The sequence below is a fragment of the Calliopsis andreniformis genome, chromosome 6 (assembly GCF_051401765.1).
Source record: "Calliopsis andreniformis isolate RMS-2024a chromosome 6, iyCalAndr_principal, whole genome shotgun sequence".
NCBI classification, from domain to species: Eukaryota; Metazoa; Arthropoda; class Insecta; order Hymenoptera; family Andrenidae; genus Calliopsis; species Calliopsis andreniformis.
The window spans coordinates 7,113,262-7,138,671 of record NC_135067.1 but is presented as its reverse complement, the minus strand read 5'-3'; the positions used below and the strand labels follow the sequence as shown (position 1 = coordinate 7,138,671).

The window sequence follows — 25,410 nt, the reverse complement described above, 5'->3', positions numbered from 1 at the left end:
CCAATATGTAGTTTGGCATTTGGCGAAATTAAAGGTAAGTATCAGGAGAACATGATACCGAAAGAGGTATCCCGAATTCATAAGGCTTACCAATATGTAGTTTAGCTGTCAGCCAAAGAAAAGGTAAGTGTCAGGAGAACATGATACCAAAAGAGGTATGCCGATTTCATATTACTTACCAATATGTATTTTGGCATTTGGCGAAATTAAAGGTAAGTATCAGGAAAACATGATACCGAAAGAGGTATTCCGAGTTGTTAATATTTACCAATATGTAACTCGGGTTTTGGCGAAATTAAAGGTAAGTATCAGGAGAACATGACACCAAAAGAGGTATCCCGAGTTCTTAATACTTACCAATATGTAACTCGGGTTTTTGCGAAATTAAAGGTAAGTATCAGGAGAACATGATACCAAAGAGGTATCCCGAATTCATATTACGTACCAATATGTGGTTTGGCTTTTGGCGAAATTAAAGGTTTGTATCAGGAGAACATGATACCAAAGGAGGTATCCCGAATTCATATTACTGACCAATATGTAGTGTGGCTTTTGGCGAAATTAAAGGTAAGTATCAGGAGAACATGATACCGAAAGAGGTATCCCGAGTTCTTAATACTTACCAATATGTAACTTGGGTTCTCGCGAAATTAAAGGTAAGTATCAGGACAACATGATACCGAAAGAGGTATCCCGAGTTCTTAATACCTACCAATATGTAACTTGGGTTCTCGCGAAATTAAAGGTAAGTATCAGGAGAACATGATACCGATAGAGGTATCCCGAATTCATATTACTTACCAATATGTAGTTTGGCTTTCGGCGAAATTAAAGGTAAGTATCAGGAGAACATGGTAACGAAAGAGGTATCCCGAGTTCTTAGTACTTACCAATATGTAATTTGGTCTTTGGCGAAAGTAATGGTAAGTATCAGGAGAACATGATACCGAAAGAGGTACGTCTGGTTTTTACCAATTCCCTCTAATATGGAACTTTAATTATATAAACAAGAACCGTGAAATATGAATTAAAAAAACATAATGCATCTTTCTTGATCGTATTTCCTTTACCCCTACCTTCATGTGGACCGATATCTAAATTTACTTATTTACGAGGATGATTAGGAACCTAGGGTATCTCTTTTGGTGGTATCCTATCCTGATACCTTGATTTTGACCAAATTTTAAGTTACATAGGCGCCGCAATTATTAAGAACTCGAGTTATATCTGTTGATGTTATGTTCTGCTGATATATTCATTCTTTCTGATGTCTGAGGTTACATATTGTCATGAAGTGAGAACACAGTATACCTCTTTTAGTATCATGTTCTCCAGATCCATTCGCTCATTTTGGTTGCAAAATAAATTATAGTCAGTAATAATGAAAAGCTTTATTATGTATTAAATGAGTTTTTAAGTTCAAAAAAGTATTTTTAAACATTTAATGTAGTAAATTATTTTTAAGGCTTGTATGTTTTTATTTTAATAATTTTATGTTTTTATTATATCTTCAAGAAGTTATAATATTTGTATGAAGAATATTTTGTACGCATTCGATTTATATTTTTCCTCGACCGCCTTTTCCGCCAGTACTGTAACCTGAACATTCAATGTGGGTAAGTTTCAAGAGGTTGTTCTATGATATATGTTACCGCCTTGGTGGAGAATCATTTGGTCAAAAAGTCTCCGATGCAGAATTAAGGAGTGGTCATATACGACGATAATGCCTAAAAGATCTCTCCAGTGTCCGCCTGAGAAAAAATTGAAATCAAATCAGAACTCGACTAATGTAATCAACAGAAACGTGAGCAGTATTAATGAGCTTAACCTCAACTCTAATTCCACATTTGTCGATAGAATGCAAATCAATAATCAATCCGAAGTTGTTCCTTGTGATACTACTCAGAAACCACGAGCCAAAGTTACTTATTTGGAAACACCTATTAAATCTGAAAATGATAAAAAGGAGTATAGGTTAGTATTGATAAAAAACATATGTGTGTTTCCCTAATCAAATTTTGGTAATCATTATAAGTGTTGATAGGATTATTATTCTGTATTTAATGAACTACCACTAATGCTTCTGATGCAAAATATTTTAGACAAATAAATTTTACATGATTAATATATACCATTTGTAACAAGAACAGTCTTATTAACACTAAATGTTTTTTAGGAATACCTTTGTATTTACTTGAAAAATGATCACGCATCATTCAATATTTAGTATTGTTGCACACATAGTTAATTATTGATTTTTCTTAGAAATCATTTCAAATGTATTTATCTAAGAAATAAAGAATAATTTGATAAACATAAATATAACATCCATGATGATTAATTCAACAGTTGTATTAACATGTTTGTATACTTTATTTAGAGTAATCCAATTGGAAAATGGTTTGACTGCCTTGCTGATTGCGGATGTACATTCTATAGGTTCTACTTGTGGTGATAAAGAAGAGAGAGGTAAAAGGAAGGTTTTACATATGTCAATATTTTTATTTTGAAGAAAATTAAGAATATATTACATTTTGAATATTTATAATATTATTATAATTTATATGTGTTCTTTATTGCCAATCAATTTTATTGTAATTTACTTAATAATCCGTAACAAATATAACTATTCATTATTTATCAGTGAATGCAATACTCTCTGAGAATGAAGACGAAGAAGATGAAGATGATGAAGAAAGTGAGACTGATGAGGAAGATGGTGATAATGAAAATGATGATGAAACAGAGGATGATGAATCTAATGGAGATAGAACAGATGCAGAGGACTCATCCACATGTCCCAAACAGTTAAAACGGGAAGAAAAAATGGTATCTTCCATGAAATATATATTTTAATATTTTATCACTTATTACATCTATGATGTTAATATTCTTAGAGTGCTGCTACGCATATTTCTTACACAGGCAGCATGTGGATTGAGTGTAGGTGTAGGAAGTTTCAGCGACCCTCCAGAAATTCCAGGTTTGGCACATTTTCTTGAGCATATGGTTTGCATGGGATCTGAAAAGTACCCTCAGGTATTTACTTCAAACATAACGATCAGAAAACGATAATTCTTTTATACATACTCACAATAACAATAGTAATAATAATAATAATAATAATATTGAATTTGTAGGAAAATGATTTTGATGCATTTATTACAAAAAGAGGTGGCTCAGACAATGCCTCCACTAAATGTGAAATGACAACATTTTACTTTGAAGTACAAGAGAAGCATCTTTTAGCAGCCCTTGATCGTTTTGCTCAATTTTTCATTAAACCTTTAATGAAAAAAGACGCTATAACCAGAGAAAGAGAAGCAGTTGAGAGCGGTATGGACTCATGTATTCACTGCCGACTAAAAGTTTGGAATCATTTCCTTGATTAAAGAAAATAAAACTTCGTTAAATATGTGATTTAATGAGAACCACCAATAATCGACGCGTTATAATTATTTATTTACAGTATCGCAATATGAGAAATTGTAATAATTGTTAAGGTACTGACTTTGAGTAAGCCATGTGGTGAGATGTCAGATTTAACAAGTGATTCTAAACTTTTAACTGCTAGTGTACACATGTACTCTGTCAATATATTTTCTAACATTGTTTGCTATAAAATTAAATAATTCATACAGAATTTCAGATGGCCTTACCCTCTGACTTTTATAGAAAAGAACAATTATTTTGTAGTTTTGCACGTCCAAATCATCCTGCAACGAAATTCACTTGGGGCAATTTAATTACGTTGCGAGATAATGTGAAAGACGAAAAACTTTATGAGGAACTACACAAATTCAGAGAGCGACACTACAGCGCTCATAGAATGAAGCTAGCCATACAAGTGCGTATTGCATTCAACTAAAGTTTAAACTCAAATGAATAAAATCAAACTACTCATCTCCATAGGCTAGGCTTCCACTAGATGTGCTGGAGGAATATGTGATACAGTGCTTTTCAAATGTACCAAATAATAATTTGCCACCAGATGACTTTACACCATTTAAAGGTGCAAATTCGTTCGACACACCAACTTTTAGAAGAATTTATAAAGTTAAGCCCATCAAAGATTTGCGTCAAGTATGTCTGTCAATTGAACTAAAAGAATATGATCATCTAAAGAAACTGACTATATAGTAGTTATTTCACATTTCTTACAGATAGAATTAACATGGGCAATGCCACCTTTACACCATCTATATAAAAGCAAACCACATCAGTATATTTCCTGGATTATAGGCCACGAAGGGAAGGGATCATTGATCAGCTACTTAAAGAAAAATATGTGGTGTTTTGACATCTTTAGTGGCAATGGAGAAAGCGATTTTGAACACAGTTCTATGTATGCGTTATTTAGTCTATCGTTAACGCTAACCGAGCAAGGCCATGAACATTTAGAAGACGTATTAAATGCTATATTCTCATTTATTAATTTGTTACGAAAAGAAGGACCACAGAAACGAATATATGATGAAATTCATCAGATAGAAGAAACAAATTTCAAGTGAATATTTTTCATTAATAAGTTCAAAGGTAGAAATTTTCAGATTGAAAGAAACATATTTTCAGATTCATAGATGAATGTTCCCCTGCACAATACGTAGAAGACTTAAGCGAAAATATGCACTATTTTCCGCCGCGAGATTACATCACTGGCAGCGACTTATATTTCGAATATAATCCAGAAGCTATACGAGAATGTTTAAATTATTTGACTCCTGACGATGTGAACATCATAATTTTCGATAAGAAATTTGACGATAAAGAATTCGACAAAGTAGAACCATGGTTCAACACTAAATACACGGACACAGAAATACCTAAAGAATGGATAGAACGCTGGAAGACCATTGAACCTTTGCCTGATTTTCATTTACCATTACCAAACATTTTCCTCACAGATGACTTTTCCTTGATTTCTCTACCGGCAGATATACCTAAATATCCTGAAAAAATATATTCAGATGACTTATCTGAAGTTTGGTATCGACCTGATCCTAAATTCCGTTTACCAGAATGCTACATGTATTTTTATGTGATATCACCTGTGCCTCTCTCTTCGCCTAAAAGGTAAATTTCGGAAAATACAACACAATACTTTTCACGAACAATATTTCTTTTTATTTAAATTTCAGTGCTGCCCTGATGGACTTGTATGTTATAACATTGAAACAATTATTAGCGGAAGAATTGTATCCAGCTATAGCTGCTGAACTGAATCACGAGATTTACACCAGGGATAAGGGTATCGTGATTAAAGTGAATGGATACAATCAAAAACTGCCTGTAAATATTCTTGAATATTGTTACATAATTTTTACATAGATTATATGTTAATGATACCTGATTTTTAGCTTCTGTTGATCACAATTGCCAAGTGTATAGCTGATAGCTCAATGCTCATAACGGAAGACTTATTTAAAGTCATGAAAGAAAAACAGGTCAAAGATTATTATAACAAATTGTTAAAACCCAACAAATTAGCCAAGTATGTACCAATTTGCCTGGAATAATTTATTTTTATTCCAAAAAAGTCGACGTAACACGAAATGCAATTTTTTATCTGATTTGTTGTTTGACGTATTGCGTGCTGCATTCTCTTTTTATGCATCATTCTGTGCATGATGATTTTTAAATTTATATCTTTATATTTATATTTATATATAAATTCATACATCTTTCATTTATTTGATGCCTCTAATACATCCTCCATGAAATAAAATAGGCAGTGTGCAGCATGCATTGTCAGATAAAATATCGACCAAGGAATCGATCGTACCACATGTGATACTAATAAAATTTATTTCAGACATGTGAGGTTGTCCATACTAATGTTGGTTCACTGGTCAGCCATGGATAGGCACGTTGCCATCAGCAACGTTGAATTTCACGAATTCCAAAATTTTGTTAGATACTTCATGGACCATGTTTACATTCAATGTCTAGTGCAAGGCAACATGACGAAAGAGGATGTTATTAAAAATGTTCACGAATGTGTGCAATCGTTAAAATGTGGCCCACTGTTACCTAATACAATGCCACAGATTAGAGTTGCTCAGCTACCTATGGGTTCACATTACTGCAAGATAAGGAACTACAATAGAACTGACGCGAACTCCGTAGTAACGAATTATTATCAATCTGGTGTTGCATCTATTAAACTAACAGTTATTATAGAGCTTCTTATCGTGAGTATAGTTTTCACTTTTTAATAATAACTTGATATCGCCCAAGCAATAAGTTTCAATTAATTCCTTTCTAGATGATCATGGAGGAACCTCTTTTCAATCAATTAAGAACACAAGAACAACTTGGATATGACGTGTTCTGCCTATTCAATGATACCTTTGGCATTCTCGGTTATTCTATCGGTGTCCGCACCCAGGCGGATAAATATTCCACAGAACACGTAGACAAACGGATCGAAGCATTTTTGGAAACATTCAGTAAGATACTAAAAGAAACCTCAGAAAAAGATCTAGAGAGTATAAAAGAAGCACTTATGAAGGTGAAACAGTGCGCTGATTTACATCTAAAAGAAGAAGTTATGAGAAATTGGGCAGAAATTACGACAGACGAGTATATGTTTGATAGAATTGACAATGAATTGAAGATGATAGAACGCATCACGCTCGATGAATTAAGAGAATGGATAACATCTCACACACTCAATGGAAACAATTTGAGAAAATTAAGTGTACACGTGGTTGGAACTTCAAAATCAACTGATAAAGTGGATGCAGATCAAACTAATGGTAAATATACTGCCTTATATAATACACAAATGTAATTAAAGCAAAGTGAGTTTGATATTATTTTGTTCACTTTTCTTTCAGTTAACTCAGAAACAGAAAAAATGAAGTATCCTTTGAGTTATGTTGATATCACGCAATCTGAGGCTGACGACAAATCAGTGCATTATATCACCGATATACAAGAGTACAAAAGCCAGCTATATACTTATCCTATACACCGTACTATTTTATAAGATTTAATTGTTTTATTAAATTAATAGTGATATATAACAGTGAGCAAATAAAAATATAATAAATATGAATTACTAATTTAATCATTATAAATTTGAATTTACTCTTTTGAAATAATTAAATTCTGATTTTAATAAATTCTTAAAATTGCGATTTTTTATAAGTCGCTTTTATAAAGTGACACAATACTATAAAATATAGAATAAATAATAACAAGGGAAAATAACATAAAAACTTGAAGATATATAAATTGAATTCAACTTTGCAATGTAAGATTTTTTATAGTTCTTTTAATTGTATTCAAGACATGACAACACGTTTCAATAAATCATTAAACTTCCGAAAATGTCAGCCAACCATCTCCGAGAACCTCTCACACGAACAGCTTTCTTACAAAACTTTATTGAAAGTTTGTTTCCTTTACTTCAAACTGTGCAGTCTCCTGCAAACTTTTTTCTTTCTTCGACTCGACAGAGGATCTGTGAAACCTTAACTGTTCTACTTTGCGTGTGTGTTGTGTAATTGCATTTTATACAAGAAAAACGAAAATGAATATATCTTGAAAAGAAACAAACTTAAAATATCTGTCATTGGAGGAACTTCTCTGCTTTCATTGGGACAAAGAAAAAGGCTGTTATTTCGTTTCCCAATACCATAAATATTAGTTTACTTTTTCTGATTTTTTCCTTTTAAATAGAAAAAGATGTCTCCTGTTCAATCGGCAGAGCAGTTGTATTCCAAACAACAGATTTACAATAAAATGATCGATGCAATTTGAATACTCTAAATCGTTACAACATCCATTAAAGTGCATTTTGCATTTAATATTTCGAATAATTATTGAATATATTGGTTTTCTTTCTTTCGTAGTATTATAAGAGTTGCCACTACATTTATATAATGATTACCTCCTACTTTCCAAATATGTATCCGCTTTAAAAGTACTTTAAATGTGACTTTTTTTAGCTTTATAATAATTTTTTGTTGCCTCGTGTTTTCGCCAGCACTGATTCTTCCGTTTTCTTTGTTTTCACTTTCTGTTCTATCTGTTCACATGTATGTTCCTAAATAATTCAACAACACCTGAATCTGTAATTTGTTCTTTTTGCTTTTAATAATATACGGCTAATTAAGAAATTTCCGCACTGCGCTTTCTTCCGTTCTGGTTTTCGTTTCCAAAATATGCATTTTCTCCAGTTTTCCAACTAGCAAAAGCATAGAATCAGCTCTGCTTGACACTAGACATGAATGGGGTATATGTTACAACAGTAAGATACAAGGTAGAATAATCCAACAAGAATACATTGATGTGACTGCGTTATAGAGAAATGTCAGGACGAAATGGGTCGGTTGTTCGGTCTCCTTGAAGTCTCTCAAACATATTAGCAAATTATCGATTAACATAAGTATAATGTTTCCCTATACAAAGTCTTGAATATCATTCTGCTTCAAATGCTACAATAATTACGCATGAACAATTTCTGCTGATGGATAAACGCCGCATTAAATCATTGAGCAGTAATTTACATAAATAACAAAACGATGTCAACATCATTATATCAAGGCTTAGCAACGAGAATGCAACTTTGTCGCACTTTACAATAATCTTGTTACTGCTGCAAATCGTTTCAACTATTCACCGACCCACATAAGTTCGAAATAATATGATTATTAAGAATATATTATAGCGCATGTACAATTTTTGTTGCTTTTTATATGTTTGAAAAAAGTAATGACACTGTGTTCCTGTTGTTTGACACAAAACGTTCGCAAAAGGGTTTACACCTTTTTTTTCACTGCATTCCATGCGCTACACACGTGATCATTGATTACCTTGTCTCGTTACATATAAAACAAAAAAAAAAATTAAACGAAAATAAAGATACAATGATTATAAATTGTAACATACAATGATTACCCTCTGTACGCACTTGTATTTTAATCATTTTTTGCTGTTTCCTTTAGCTATGAAAAATAATAGCAGAATATACGTTATGTAATATTTAATAAGAATATATAAGGACGGGGCCCACATACGTTTGCAGCTACATTGTTAAGTGTTTAATTCATCATATGTCTTTTTTTTGTTTTTTATTACTTTATTAATAATTTTTTTGTTTAACTGTCTGCTACTGTACTTTTAATATATTTTGTTAATAGGTATACAAGCGAAAAATCTATGGTAAAGAGAAACTTAAAATTTAAATATCGAGCATTATTTAGCAACTATCTCTTTTCTCTTTCACTCTTCTGTTCCTCATTATCGAGAGCTCACCTTTGCCATTATTTGGGTTGCTATCAAAAATCTACTCAGCATGAAGCTACATTAAAAGAGAAATGAGAAGAAACATTAAATGTTTTAATGCCCATCAGTTGCGTGCTTCTACAGAGATATAGTGAACAAAATAATACATTATTAGCATCTCATCATCGTTATTTTTTTGTGGCAATCATTTAAAACAAATCGTTGAAATTAAATGATCCGCTCTATTTTTTTATATATATATTTTTCTACGTATATATACATATATATGTGACTTTCGCGAAAAGACCTAAGATTCTACTATAATGTGATTAGAAATCAAACGAAGAACGAAAGGGTTGATAATTAATAAAGAAATAATAATAATAATAATGAAAAAAGAAATTAATATGTAGCGAAGCAGCATAGACTTTTCTGTTCTTTTCTGTTATCGGTAGCGCTGCAATCAACATTGGAGTTTATATCAATGGAAATTATATATAGCAATATTGAAAAAATTAAAGTAAAATAAAATAATAAATGAGAAAACAGCTCATGTAAGAACTGACGTATTGATTTATAAAAAAAACGATGCTGCACAGGAATACTAAATTAAAAAAAAAAAGGAAAGAAACCAAAAGTAGTCGCTTAATTTACATTCTCGTTCGACCGTTTCTCACCTAAAGCATTTATCATCGTATGTTCCACCAGCATGTTACACAACGAGGAGTTAGTGTGTCTTATTTCAAAGTACAATTAATTTTTCTGTTATCACAACAACACACAATGTTTGAGAAGATCGTTTATAAAATTGGTTATGCTCTAAATACACAAGAGAGATTATTTCGTGGAGTTTTCTTTCTCATGGATACGTCCTAGCATAGACAAGGTTTCGTGGGCCCCTATTACTTTTTTTTATTATTCCTCTTTTTTTCATCTACTTATTACAACGAAAAGCAGGCACGAGTCAGGCGCGCGCCCATTCTTTACGTCGATCGTGTTACACGCACGTTTTCATCTTTTCTTCCGTTTTTTTAGTACACATTATTTACTTTTGCGATACTTCTGCTCTGTTGTAATATTCAATGTGGATTTTGTTATTTTAGCTTTTTTCTTCCTTTATATTCCCCCTTTACTTTATTCTTCATTTCATGTTTTTTATTTGTTCGCATTGTTTACTTATTATCAATATTATTATCATTACATTAAATTATTCCTTGTTTATTTATTTATTGCGTTACTCATATCAGTGCAGCAGCAACTGATCTCGTGTTGTATACATCGTCTCTGTGTCTTTTTCACCGTTTTTTCCTCTTTTTTTTATGCATTTTCTGGCATTTTTCAGGATGATCGATTTCTTGTTTCACAAAGAAAATCTTTCTACCTTTACACGAAAGCGTAAAGTGGCATTTTACTCTCAAATGTTATCATTATATATTCATTCGTCAGATCTGAGTCTGCTCCTAGGTTACATTACATACGTTGTGTTCGTTCGTGTGTACGATTAACGTCATTTAATTTCGGATGTTCAAGGAAGATGTTTTTTTCTTTTTGCATACGTCGGTGCGTTTTCTATATACTGTACTCGAAAAACAACGTGTATGTGTATATTAGAATTGAAAAATTGTCGAATGAAACATAGCTCTTTCATTTCTTCGAATTGCATTGGGAAAACTGTTTATTATATGCATACGCTTTTATAGCTCTGACATCGAAGCTGACATTGAGTTATGCTTTTTTTTTGTAAGTTTCTGTTATTGTTTCCTATTTTCATTTTTCCTTCTCTGCTTTCTTTCCGAAAAGCAACTCAGAAAGTCTGAGAGCTTTGGAGACACAGAAGAATTAATGAGATTTTTATACAGTTAATTACGGATGTCAAACATGTTCAACATACCATCATCATCGTCTAAAGCACTTTCACCTTTATCCCTCTCTCAATGATCTCAATTACTCACTTAACTCTCAGGCTCATTAACCGTCCCTCAAATTATATAAAGTTTCTCATTGTCTTAATGCATTTTACGCGATAACAAATCTACAAAAATATAACATTTTTTATCTTATCTCTCATTTATATTATCTCAATAAATGGTTTTCTCTCTCTTTCGTTCGCTCTCGCTCTCTGTTACTCATTGTTTAATTACTTCTGCACTTATAGACACGTATCCTTCACCTCACACCTTTGTTCTTACGTTTTTTTTTCTTTGCCTTTTCCCTTAGTAATCGTGTACCGTCGTACTGTCTTGTTTCTCTGTTATTTTTCCTTCTTTTTTTACATGTTCTTATGTGTATCATATTTTACCGGATAAAAGAACCTCCCATGCTTTACACTCCCAATGATCTTTGGTAGAAAGTCCTTCTGACTATTCTACTCTATAAATAGTATTTTTTGTTTAACATAATCATTCCCTAAATCGAGGCTCGTGTAGCAAGTGCTACGCGTCACTCGGATTTTCTTTTATGTACACCAATCACACTGTCACTTCTAAAGTAACTATTCATATGTACAATTAAACGGGAAATAAATATCATCTTTCAAAATATGCTACAAAGAACGCAAATGTTTTTTACTTTAATCATTTTGTCCTTTCATCATTTATATTGGAATCTACAACCAAAAGGAAATGAAATTTTTATAAAATTTCTAAAAATAATTTGAGGATATAGTTTATCGTTTCTAAATCCTAGTTCAACGAGTTCCAAAATATATTTTAATGATGCAAAATTTGCACCGATGTAGCACATTTTTAAGATGATATCAGGCATATGGTAAGAGTAACTCTTTCAGAGAACTTCGCCTTTTTATAACAGCTGATACTCTTACGATAAGCCTTCAAAATCCACGGGGTACATTTATCGTACATAAATTTGTAATTCGTTCTGGAATCACTCATTCTTCTCTCTTAACGTAACAGCAAATAAATATATTCGGTCGGCTTGCGCGCATGCGTACGCACGGTTCTATGCTCTTTTCCATGATTCATGCACACGCATGCACATAGACTCACGTGCTAACATCCCACGTTTATATATACATTTTGTATTACTCTCACAATCACACACTCTCATGCTCTCATTTCGACTATTTGCAAAAAAAAACTCCTTAAAAAAGAGTTCTCCCTTTTACACGGCTCAGTCTCACATACTCTCGTGTACTTATACACAATTGACTCGCATATCCATTTACTCACTCACTCGCAATCATCACTTACACATATTACAATATGCTATATATTGGGAACCTCTAATCTAAATCATATATAAATATATATTTTACCTATATGAAAAGCATCAGTCTCCATTTGCTAATGAATATCTCAGTATCCTGCCTCGCGTGTTATTTACAAAAAAACAAACTACCCCGTAAAAACGGTACCGTCTTGTCGGTCAGTCCGTCTGTCCATTCGTTTGTCCATGTCTCGTATCAAGACTGCAATGTTCCCGCGGGAGATCAGAGTACTGAGATTGTCAATGCGAGCATTTCATATAATACCGGAAAATATATATTTTCATTGTAAAAAAAATAATCACACTTCTTAAGAATTAAATACTTATAGCAGCTGACGACGACTTGTTCTCGTTTAGTAAAATTAGCGCACGCATACACTAATCAGTCGAATTCATCCCATTGGTGATCCGAGCGGAGCAGTAGAAACACGCTCGTGTTTAGCACAAACGCGGTGTTTTCTCCCGTAGCTTTCTTTTTCAGTTTTTTTTTTCGTATTTTTTTTTTCTTTTTTTGTTTCGCTCTTATCTTACACACTGAATGGTACGTTTTGGCAGTGAGGACATCGTATTTTTGTGTACGTCGAAAACGGGTCTCTATCCTGTTGTGTTTTATATATCTTGACATCGTTAAATGATGCCTTTGTCTCCTACATTAGTTTAATTAGTTTGGCCCCATCAGAGCTTTAGACATTTCGTTGAGTCATTCTGCGCAGAACATTTGAAACGTATCTTCTTGTGCGAAATACAAGGCGACTTGACTACTACTTTAACAATGATCATCTTAATCTGTTAAGGCAATAAAGAAAAGTAAAAAAAATCTTAATAATATTCAAGTCTTCCCTTACATTTTTAGTCACGTAAAAAAGAATCGTCGAATAGATAAAGTTTTAACGTTATATCAGGCAACATGGTTCATACAAATCGAAACTTTCAAATGTCATTAGCGCACAATTACTCGTTAACATGTATAATTAGATTTTGATTGCAGTCTTGAGTCACATCCGGGAGTGTTTAATAGTCGATAAAAATGTTGTAAATACTTAGTTTTCTGCAGCGACCGGAGCGACCAGCGACGCATCTCCTTGGCCCTTTTCTATCCCTTTACCGTTTTCTACGGCATCTTCAAATTGGCCTGGTACTGGCAGTGCATCTTTTGTTGCATTCATATTTGGAATTGAGTCACTAATAACACAAATATTAATATTTATAAAAATACTTTTCACTGAAATGTGCAACGAGACAATACTTACTTATAGTCAGTTATTCCATCAACAGTGTTACCTCTCCCTTTGCTGTCTTTTTTCTCACATTCTTTAGTCTTTTTTACGGTGGTCTTTTTCTTACCAGTCACCTAAAAAAGAAATTCAAGTTAATACATTTTTGAGAAACTGTCAAAGTTGACTAAAATATTAGTGCCACTAAATAAGAATCTCGATTAGATATTTTTTATTATTATTATTATTATTGTTTCGTTAGTATTTTGTTCAACTATAGACAATAAATATTTATGCAAAAATCTTATTGGAACTACAATTCAAAATTAAACAGTTTCGAGAGATTGGAATTCCAGTTTCGAGAATTCAAAAATTAGATTTCGACCCAGCTCTACTAAAAGGATTCTTTTTTTACCTTCATCTGTGTTTTCTTTCCACGTCCTGCTATTTGTGTACGATTGGTTCCACGTGTTTGAAACGTGGGCCGCCCCATGGGGGTGAAACCACGTGGGAAACTGTACTTGAGACCTCCTATCGAAGTCACCTACAACATACGTCTTAAACGGTTACGTATGAAAATTAACTTTCAACTAGTTGATTGAAAAAATCTTTATTGCAGAGAATATTACGTAATCAATACTAATACTAACAGCGCACTGAACAGTGCATGTAACAGTTTATGGAACTCAATTACTGCATTAATCTATATTGCTTCGTAGAAATATACGTACCTCGTCCAATTGTTTCTTCGTAGCCATTAAATACATCTACGATACAATAATCAAATATAGATTCTACTAAAATGTACTTTAAAGTGAAAAATTTAGATTGAACCACTTCTCAAAGTATAATATTATATCTTTTATTTAAAATAATATTGATACTTCACATATAAAGATAAAGAAATTGAGAAATATCTAATTATATACAACAGAAGTAATTTTATTATTTAATTTAAAACCATTTGCAAATCAAATATTTCAATAGTCGTGTGGTTCTTGTTTTATATATATGCAATTATATTAGACTGTAACTAAACTGTAATCATAAATATGTTTCTTACCTGTGGCGGAATTCGTCCACGTGAGTGTCCCTGCAGGGATTGAGGTAGACGACCTGGCTGTCCATAATTCGGACCCCATTGACCCACAACAACTCCAGCAATTTCTAACTGACCACCACGGGATGGTATAGGACGACGCATCAGTCCACGCTGAGGCATTGTTCCACTACCACGACCTCGCATTAAACCATCATTTATCGTGCATCCAGCGGCCAAAAGATTCTGAGGTACTGACACACGAATACCTATTACATACAAAAGAAAACTTCCATATACTATACGTTGATAATATGTATCAAAGTCTTGCTACATTTGTTTCCAAAATAAATTACAAACATTTTTAATTATTAGTACTCTATCAATTTTTGCGTCATGGAAAAACGACAAAAAAAGACTAAGTCTAACTAAAGTGAAAAAAATATATCGATACCTTTGTTCTAATACCACGTATTTGATAGAAATAAAATTTTCACAGGAGAGCAAAAAACTGATTTCAGCTTTATATTTTATATAAATATTATGAATCTTTTTAAACAATAAAGACCTTTCGTGATCTTCTCTATAATGGAAATATATATATACATAAATGTCTATAACTATTAACAGTTAAATCTAATACATGGTTTCAGTTAATTGTAAATTAAACCTATAAATAATTTTCCTGTACTTTTCGTATTAAAATAAACATAGATGTAGAAATAGTTAAAATTCAAATTGCGTTAAAAATAATAGTACTTAGTATTAAAAAGAAGGTATCAATATGTATTCATTAGAAATTGCTTATAACTTCTAATATCTCATTCGAATTTTGAATGTCAAAAGTCTTAAACGGATTGGTATTTAAAATGCAAGAAGTTAGTAATATTAATAAAAAAAAACATGTTCAGCCTCGAGATTCGCAGGCGTCATTAACACGCTTACGAAGCAATAAAGCTGAATTACTATCCTTCCGGTCCGAAAGTATACCATTAGAAATATACATGATATACTAAGGTGATTAGGAAGGGAAAATTAAATCATTCAAACCAAAACTGAAACTTTGTACATTCAATTCTTAAGACATGCACTTTACCAATAAACTATAAAAGATTTTGGAATTGAAAAATTCTTAAAGAATCTTACAGATACATCGAAGACATACCTGGTGCGACAGGTATCGGTGGACGTGCAAAAACAACGTTAATGCCTTCAAGTATGGCTTTCCTCATTCGTTCAACTTTTACAACACGGTCTATATTGCCACTACAAAGTTCTAATAAATTTTTAGCGAGCGTAGCACGAGCCAGCGTATGATGGAACAATTTTCCATCAAAGAATAACCACGGACAACACATCAACCAAGGGATCGGTGCACCACAAGCATCGTTGGCTAAGAGAGCAGTTTCAACACCAGCCATAAATAGCGTGGCTAATTGTACTCCGCGGGATGTCACTAAGGGAAGCTGTAGAATAAGGTTAATGAGTATTCGACTAGAAGAGTAATATACTCCATTAAAAATAATTTCGAATGTGCTTCAAGTACCTGGAGATCTTGTAAATACTGAGCATTCATAAGCTCGGGTGAAAATGCTTGCGCAATGAAAGCATCTAGTTCCTGACGGCGTAGAATCTTTATTTTATCCGAGAACGACATTATATATCTAAAGAAACACACGAGTGACTAAAAGTATAAGTCATCGACTCATGTTTTGATGCAGCAAAACTGCTTGGTATTATTTCGAATATATTTAAAGTCAATAAGATGACTCAAACCATTGAGGAAGAATATCTACCTTAACACACAAGCCATGACTAAGAGATGCTGTGGTACGTAGGAAGTATTCAGCATAAGAGGCGTATCAGACCTCATACAGGTCAAGAATCCTCTCAGTCGGCGACGCTTGTCATCTATGCCTGTGCTGGAAGACAATAGCGTATTAATTTCTCAACATGCTTTAACGAATTTTCAATGATAAATTACATTTAGGAACTACGTACCCAAACCATAAACGCTGAATGGTAGGAACGCCCCAACCAATTTGCTCTGCTTTCACTAACTCTGGAGTTTGATATGGATTCGATTTTGACCATACCCACTCCTTTATCACAACGTCAGGGACTTCAATTTTTTCGCTATCTATGGAACAAATGAATATGTATCGAATTTATATCGAAGACTTGAGTATAAAGGGAGCATTTGTAATTTTTACTGAGAAAAATTTGTGCAAGATCAACATGGCAATTCATTAACAGTTTCAACATTGATTCAATAAATAAAAACAAGGCGACTCTATCAAAAAGCTGTCAAATTATCAGTGTGTTTATGCGTATGTACAAATTTAATTTTAATAACTTGATAGGACTGCTCGTGCACAAATTATCCTTTAAAAAAAAAAATAGGTCGAAAAAAGGAAATACTTCCTCTAAGATTAAGCATGTCTCCATTAAAGCAACAATGAGAAATTTTTTATCGTTTGTTGTCTAATGTTTCTTCAGATTTCTTCGTGATTCTGTTGCCAGCAACAAATGTCTTGAAACCGAAACAAAATTCAAACGTTCTTTGAATTATGTTGCTTCAGTATGGACAAACTATTTCTATAACTTGGTCTTTTTTAAAAATCTTTTTAAATGTGCAGCAACATGAGGCGAAAAAATGTTTCTCATTGTTGCTTCAGTGAAGACATAGCTTTATATAAAAGTATTCTACTTACCACCTTTCTCTTTACTCTTAGTAGCTAAATACATTCGATGATGAAGATTGAACAATATCGCGTATACCATCTGCCTGACGGGTCTGTAGATAAGATGAATAGAAGGAAACTCGCAGTGATTTTCATCTTCCAGAAGCACTGGTAGCTTAATCTCGCCCGCAATGAGAATTTGATAAATGTGCGGAGACATCAGTCCCTTTTGATGTCTCTCGGACGCGGTGCGCATTACTTCGGGCACCGTAGTAGGGATAGTCGTTGTTTTTTCTGCCTGTCTTGCAGAATCAGCCGTCGCATGGGACGGAGACGTAGCGGAAGAACTACTGCTCGAACTCGACGAACTAATTAAAAGATTGTGTGTGCCGTTGATAGCGTGTCCGTTACCTGAACAAGACAATAATAGCTTTTTAAATCACGAAGAAATTGAATAAAATATTCTATCTGTTAATTTGTAATTTACTTTGTTCTTCCGCCCTAATGTTATCGGCGTCCCCATGACCTTGAATACCAGGTGGATCTATTACAATTTGCGGCGCAGACTTAGCATTTGCGGTTGCTTGTTTATACGCATTTAAACTTTCACGTTCACTTTCTACAGTTTCAGATGCGAATCTGGATGTCTCTAAGTTAGAATCGCCGTCCGAAGTCGACGGTGCTTCGGATAAATTTGACTGCGCTTGTATATTTTGCTTAGAGTCCAATTTTGGTACTAAAAGAATTTTATATCACAATAAAAATGAATTGAGACACTCTATACGTTCAAATAAAATCAGACTCTTACCTCTGTTTGGTTTTACAGGTTTATAATGTAGAAATCCTTCTTTAGTTCCATTTATATAGTACTGAACAGATTGCCTTAGTTTAGAACACCTTGGATCCGACAAAGATCCAAATACCTTTTGCGATACTACGTCCAGTTCAACGGATGGAAGGTCTTTGACAAAATTGGCAATCGTTTTTATCGTGTGCTCTACGTTAACTTTATTCAAATTAGTGTTAACGTTCAATTTCTTATAAAATTCGGCCAGATCATTCTCGGTCAAAATATAATTTCCGAGCAATGCAGCTAGCAAACATAGTTTATCAGGTGGAATATTCAATGATTTTAAAAGTTCTGGCAGAATATATTCTTTTGTATCAAGAGAACCCTGAAAAAGGAATATTTAATTTTTATTAATTTTACAGACTATGTATACCTTCACATTCCTCAGGCAAATACATACTTTGAATGTAAGTTTTAACTGCTCAGATGAGAAATACCGTGGAGGATCAAAAGCAGCATACTCTGCATCATCAGCAATCAAACCATTGAAGTTATTTTCTCGGCAATAAGCAATTACTTCTTGATGATGATCATCCATACTACATAACTATTCAAACGTAAATTAAATAACACTGTGCTGTCATTGAATACTTGCAAAATCATGGGAACCATTTAACTTACAACAGTAACATTCAAATGTCGCAAAGCCATACGTAGACTAGTTCTCAGACACACTGGTGGAGTCCACCAAATTTTTGGTGGTGGAGTACCCTTTGTTGAAATATGTTTCAATACCTGTAAAAATTATTGGTTTAAGCATCATATATATTATTACATTTTTAAAAATTCGTACCAATAACTTACATTGTTCACTTTAATTCGCACTTGCAACTGATTCTGAATCCAGTCTGCTCGTCGAGGAGATTCAAAACATCCATTAAAGAATACAGCTAATTCTAAGCCTGACATATCTGTCGTTTGTATTAAAACTGCCAAGAATTGTAGCATTCGGTTCCATTGTCCTCCACAAGCCCAATCTAAATCACAAATTACTTTAATTATATGAGTGCCAGAAATATTTATAGAAATTTAATTGGAAGCTGTTAAATTGTGCAATATCATTTCTTGTTTTATGTTGAAAAATATTTAATATTTAGAGTGAGCACTCTTCAACAAAATAGGAGCAAACCAATCACACTACTTAACACTCAAATGATAAAACATTTGACGTAAAACTTAATAAACAAACAAAACAACAGAGGATATAAATACCTGAAAAGTAACCTCCATATAATCTATCTAAACAGCATTCTCCATCTAGAACCAGTCTTAGTTTTCCAGAATGCAATTGTTGCGTTTTGCCAACACGATTATGTTGCCTTTGTGTAATAGTACGTGCTATTTTCAATAGATCCACGGGTACAGATCCTCCTTGTATATAATTATTATCCAAAAAGACTTGCAAATCTTGAATGCCCATTTTGTTCAAGATTTCGTTCTGAATGTAAAGTTACAAGTTACACTTATTCAAGTTTCTTTTGTGTAATGTTACAATTCGTTATTTCTTTAGTAATTGTAGATAAAGATGTTCAGTTTCCAACTTTAGATACTTTTACGACACAAAGAAGTCTAGTTCCAATTTCAATAATTTCAACCTGCAACAAATATCATTTGACAATTTTCAGAAAAGTTATTAAATAAAAGTATAAGAAAATTATCTTAGAACACTATAAAACTAAGCAATTACATATGTATAACTAGAATTCAATGAATGTTGTTGTCAACCATTTCATAACAGTTTATTCAACATATGGACTGAATGTAATATAGGAAATGTATGACGACTGCAAAAAGTATACATTACAAATTAAGCAACGGAAAAAACGAGAAATATATAACAGGTTTTCTTCAACTTCGATAGATAAGTACAACTCTCACGTTAGATCGCAGAATTCAATAAACCATTTCGTCTTACCATACTTCACTATTCTATTAAACTATAAAGGCATTAATGAATACTCGAGAACTCGAAATTTGCAATATTCGGGACAGAAGTATGCCGACGCCATTTATTTTGTTTATATGTGGACATCCGTATATCGTCGGCCAGTTCTCTTTCTCCTCGGATGAATCGTTCGATCTCATTGAAACGTTCGTTACACGCTATGAGCCAAAGGGGGAGAGAGAGAGAGAGGGAGACGACCGTTCGAGAATTTTTTTTCCGTCGTTTCTCGGTTAATTGAACGTGCTTGAGAAAGAAGGACTGCTTTATAGACCGGCATGGCGAGGGGTCTTCGCTCGTTTGATGTGAAACTTACGCAAAGGATTCGCGCGGTTTCGTGACCAGTTTCCTTTTACGAATAGCACCACGCGAACCCCATTCAATTCACGGTACAGTCATCCATGGAACGGAATGATACTTACGTTAAATTAACGATAATCATCGTGGCCCCAAAGAAACACAAAACACACGGGCTTTGAGAGTAGATGACGTCGGATTCGAAAACGGAAATGAGCGCTCGGCCGCGCTCGGATATCTACGTTATTCGTCCCGGTTCCATGGGAATAGAGCCATTCCATTGGTTCGTCTGTTGGGACCAATCGTAGCCGCCGGAAATGAATAACTTAATATTGTTTTGAAAATACGAATCGTTGAAGTACAGGATGACAAATATTATAAGTAGCATTAAAATCTCGTATATGATATGGAGGTTGCTCCAAACCAAATGTGTCTGCAAAAAAGTAATGCACAATACGAAATGAAATTGATGCTTAGGAGCAATTCATTTTTAAATAATTGATTTTCAAAATACGTCATTCTCGCGCGCGTTTGATGAAATTCAAATTTGTTGATTGAAAGCGCGCGTGTTACAAGTATTTTCAAAATCGACGATTTGAAAAATAAAAAATTGTACAGAATAGCTTTATGATCATGCTAACGTAGGAAAAAAGGAGAAACTATCAATGTTATATATTGTTGTTGATTCAGAAATTAACTTTTTTACAGGCGATAAATGTCATGTCTGTTTTTTGATATCTCTTAATAATGATAAAAGGATACTTTATATTACTTTATATTATAATTATTATCGCACTGTTTACAAACGAAAACAAAAAATTATTTCAATAATCTTTTAATATCCTTTTATACAAATACATTCATTCACATCACAAACATACCATGTACTTATTATGTTCAGTCAGTGATCCTTTTACATTACTATAAGAAGACGGAAGATCAAATGAAATAAATTATAACAATAGTTCGTTACCGAAAATGGAACTTATGAGTTTACAATACATAATAATGAAAAACTTACATCAGCAAAACGCTTCACTCTTGCATATTTATCACATCCTTTGATATATCGATGTAATAGTATTACAAAACGTTTGAAATGCAGTAAAGAATTATCAAAGGATAATTCTCTCTCTCTGTACAATTATAACAATTCGTTTTTACTTGTAACCACAATGGTTACACGACTGAGTGAATTATTGTATTACTATACATTGTATAGTTATACATTTATAAAATTAGTCTTATATGATATATATCTCGATTATAGTTCTTCATGTTTCTCGTCGTCCATCGCGTCCATTTCAATAATTTTTTCTGACTCAGTTTCCGAGTCGGCTTCTGTTGACGCGGATTCTTCCTCCTGCACTTCTTCCTCCTCTGGAACTTCATCGAGAGAAATACCCAAAGTTTTCCTCATAAGTTGCTCCACGCTATCCGCAAAGCTAGCAGTTTCCCTAAGCATGTAACCAGAACGAAGAGTAGCTGTTTTAAACATCATCAGTGCGATATCCTTCGCTGTTTGGTCAGTCGTATCTACTTCTACTCGACGTAACAGTTCCCTGATAAGAGGATGTCTTGGATTGATTTCCAACGTCTTCTTCTGATTCAAATAATAGGTTTTTTGTGGGTCGTCAGTCTTTTGATGAGCGTTTGAAATAGCCAGCCTCTCCATGTTTCCAGTCCATCCAAACATACTTGCGACAAGAGCACATGGGGAATCAGTGAGACGTTCGGATATTTGAGCTTTGCTAATGTGATCCTTCAGTACATCGTTCAACCATTTCACTAAAGGTTCAAATGTAGTTTTCATTTGTTCTAATCTTTCTTTTGCCTTTTCTCCTTCGTCAAGTGAAAATCCTTCCTTCGCTACATTTTGGAATTTCTTTCCTTCGAATTCAGGAAGAGCAGAAATAGCATATTCATCAACTGCTTCAGTTAGGTAAAGAACTTCATAGCCTTTTTTGTCCAATCGTTCAACGAATGGAGATTTCTTCACTTCATCTTCGGAGGAACCAGCAATGTAATAAATGTATTGCTGCTTAGGCTTCATACGAGACACGTAATCCGTTAATGATGTGATACCCTTCTTTGTGGAGGAGTTGAACATCAAAAGTTTGGACAATCTAGCGCGATTCTGAGCATCTTCGATAACACCTAGTTTAATGTTTGTACTGTACTCTTTCCAGAATTTTTCGTAATCTTCCTTAGGAATCTTCTTTATCATATCTAAGACTTTCCTAATTAATTTCTTTTTAATTACTTTAATAAGTTTGTGCTGTTGTAAGTTTTCACGCGAGACATTGAGCGGCAAATCATCGCTATCAACAATACCGCGAATGAAAGACAAATAGTTAGGCATCATATCGGTAAATTTGTCGGTGATGAAGACTCTTCTAACATATAACTTAATATTATCCGATTTAGTGCCATAGCGATTGAAACTATCGCTGGGTTGAACTTTAGGAATGAAAAGAAGTGATTTGAAAGTGACTTCGCCTTCCGCGATAAAGTGAATCTTCGCCAAGGGGTCTTGGGTATCTTTCGTTAGTGCCTTGTAGAAATCGTTGTAATCTTTTTCTGCAACTTCAGACGGTTTCTGAGTCCATATAGGTTTAGAATCGTTCAACAATTCCCAGTCCCAGACGGTCTTCTCCACTTTCTTGGTTTTCTTTTCTTCTTCTGCATCTTCTACTTTTGCGTCATCTTCCTCATCTTTGACTTTATCTTCAGTAGAATCTTCTTTCTTCTCCTCATCTTCCTGTACAGGTTTTTCTTCTTCTTCTTCATCCTCATCAACCTGAATAACTTTACTGCTCCAAAGGTATATGGGGAAATTGATGAACTGTGAATATTTCTTCACTAAATCTCTGATTGTATCTTCTTCCAGGAAGTCCAAGGCTTCATCCTTCAAATGCAAACTGGAAGGACAGATAAATTAACTTTATTAAAAATGATCATTACAAATTTAATAATTAGCGAACGTTAATGCACTTACCTAACTGTTGTTCCTCTCTTCAAGGTATCACCCCTTGGATCCTCAACAATACTGTAGCTGCTACTATCGGATTGCCAGATGTATTGCTTGTCGTCATTGTGTTTAGAGGTGACAACTACTGTGTGGGAAACCAGGAATGCAGAGTAAAAACCTACTCCAAACTGACCAATCATATCATTCAGATCCTGAGTATTTGAAGTGTCTTGCATCTTGCCCAAAAATTCAGCAGTTCCAGACTTAGCAATAGTTCCAAGGTTATTGATTAGTTCATTTTTAGTCATACCGATACCAGAGTCAGTTATGCTCAGTATCTTGCTTTCCTTGTCAGACTTTATCCTAATTGCTAACTCAGGATTCGTGTCCAGAACATTTTTATCTGTGAGAGAGAGCAATCTTATTTTGTCCAAAGCATCAGATGCGTTGGATATCAATTCCCTCAAGAAAATATCTTTGTTGCGATACAAAGAATTTATAATGAGTTTCATTATACGATTAACTTCAGTTTGAAACATGAATTTCTCTGCTTTATCTCGAAGTTCTTTTACTTGTGCCACATTTAACCCATCCAGTTTAATTGCTTCCTCTTCTCTTTTAACCACTTCATCATCTGCAAGGACATGTTTTGTCATTACTTGTACATCAAGTTTTATTCATATAAATGCAGTCATATCTTGATAATATTTTGGATTTTATACTATTTCATCATTGATACAAATTTAAATAGAGTACCAATCACATAAATACTTGATTATGAATGTAAAAATAAACAAATATAAACAAACAATCATTTTTAGCTTACTACACGACTATTAAACACGTCAATATCTATTATAACCACCGTTATCAGATAAGATAATGCATATGCATCTGTTTTAAATCTGTTTTACAAAAATGAATAACTGAAGTCTATAATCGTAGAAATACATCGAAAATCTGTATTACCTGTTCGCGATCCTTCCCGACTGGCACCCAAATCATTCTCAACGGTTCCAACATTTTCCTCGACTTGATCTTCAGCCCTGACGAATCCTAAATAACAAAGATGAAAATTGCCGATGCCATGGTTCAAATAACGTGTACACCCAAACACGATTTTCTCAGTAATTACAGCTTTTTTTTTCACTTACCCGCCAGGAGAAACAAGACCGATACCAGTATTAACGCTTTTTTCATTGTATCGTGAATAATTCACGAATAATGGAAGAAAAAAAACGAAAACACACCGCTATTTCGCTTCCAACACCTCACTTCGCTGTTTTACACCGACTGTCACAGTCTACGCGCGACGCTATGTATAGTGAGAGGGAACCGAAGACATCCACCAATCGAATGAGCCCACGCAATGCACATCGGCCAATCAGATGCAAGCCGGTTATGCTCAGTCCAAATGTCTTCACCGTATTGGTGGATAATCGAAATAATATCTTACGCCTGTTCTGGAATATTCTGTTGTAATATTCCTTATTTCAAGGGAAATACAACTATAATGAATATTTTACTTTTATTATTACGAGCTGTTAATACAAACATACGTTTACTGTAAATATAGTACGAAATTCAGAAAAATTAATCGACATTTACTGTTTCTATGAAAAACAAAAAGGGTTATACTGACATTACCATCGATTGGTAAGAAAATGAGAAGACTCGTTACCAACAGTCCATAAAGGATCTTAAGTGTAAACGAGTATATGTATAGAAAGAGCTGAATTGCTTATAGATCATTGACGAACTTAGGATAGATCTATCCTCCAATATATTTTTTTATCACATGTTTGTCTGGAAGATTCATGAATTCTTTCACCATTTGCCTGTCATACCGACGTTATCGATTCAGTTTGAAATAAGATTACAGCGCTACGAGAGGTAAGAATTAAAATTAGATGTTATCGGCGGAAACATTTCAAATATAAAAAAATGAAATCCA

The 25,410-nt window shown here is 33.6% G+C and overlaps 3 protein-coding genes across 5 annotated transcripts; 1 reads left to right on the top strand and 2 right to left on the bottom strand.

The window, feature by feature from the left end:
- The first annotated feature begins 1,645 nt into the window (after positions 1-1,645).
- LOC143181152 (nardilysin) lies at positions 1,646-7,119 on the top strand. Its single transcript, XM_076381416.1, has 14 exons — positions 1,646-1,974; positions 2,381-2,469; positions 2,645-2,829; positions 2,926-3,039; positions 3,141-3,336; positions 3,642-3,847; positions 3,913-4,083; positions 4,164-4,507; positions 4,573-5,073; positions 5,139-5,289; positions 5,358-5,491; positions 5,813-6,191; positions 6,266-6,758; positions 6,840-7,119. The coding sequence occupies exons 1-14, from the start codon at positions 1,646-1,648 to the stop codon at positions 6,989-6,991; spliced, it is 3,444 nt and encodes a 1,147-aa protein (XP_076237531.1). The 3' UTR covers positions 6,992-7,119.
- A 140-nt stretch (positions 7,120-7,259) lies between these two features.
- On the bottom strand, positions 7,260-20,765 carry LOC143181153 (constitutive coactivator of PPAR-gamma-like protein 1 homolog). 3 transcript variants are annotated; one of them, XM_076381417.1, is made up of 17 exons: positions 20,611-20,747; positions 19,459-19,841; positions 19,051-19,223; positions 18,868-18,981; positions 18,647-18,793; positions 18,205-18,571; positions 17,884-18,132; positions 17,427-17,807; positions 16,714-16,852; positions 16,509-16,634; positions 16,259-16,376; positions 15,878-16,178; positions 14,737-14,981; positions 14,405-14,440; positions 14,089-14,217; positions 13,710-13,810; positions 7,260-13,641 (listed from the first exon to the last, which is right to left on the bottom strand). In XM_076381417.1, exons 2-17 carry the CDS (start codon positions 19,664-19,666, stop codon positions 13,500-13,502), a joined length of 2,976 nt encoding a protein of 991 aa, XP_076237532.1. In that variant the 5' UTR covers positions 19,667-19,841; positions 20,611-20,747; the 3' UTR covers positions 7,260-13,499. The 3 variants fall into 3 exon arrangements, 2 of the variants coding, with proteins under 2 accessions (XP_076237532.1, XP_076237533.1); XM_076381418.1 differs by lacking the exon at positions 14,405-14,440 and having other exon boundaries at positions 20,611-20,748; XR_013002236.1 differs by lacking the exon at positions 14,405-14,440 and having other exon boundaries at positions 13,595-13,641; positions 14,089-14,230; positions 20,611-20,765.
- A 538-nt stretch (positions 20,766-21,303) lies between these two features.
- Positions 21,304-24,737, bottom strand: Gp93 (heat shock protein 90 Gp93). The gene is made up of 4 exons (XM_076380583.1): positions 24,611-24,737; positions 24,426-24,512; positions 23,484-24,090; positions 21,304-23,406 (listed from the first exon to the last, which is right to left on the bottom strand). The coding sequence occupies exons 1-4, from the start codon at positions 24,654-24,656 to the stop codon at positions 21,750-21,752; spliced, it is 2,397 nt and encodes a 798-aa protein (XP_076236698.1). The 5' UTR covers positions 24,657-24,737; the 3' UTR covers positions 21,304-21,749.
- Between the last annotated feature and the right edge of the window lie 673 nt (positions 24,738-25,410).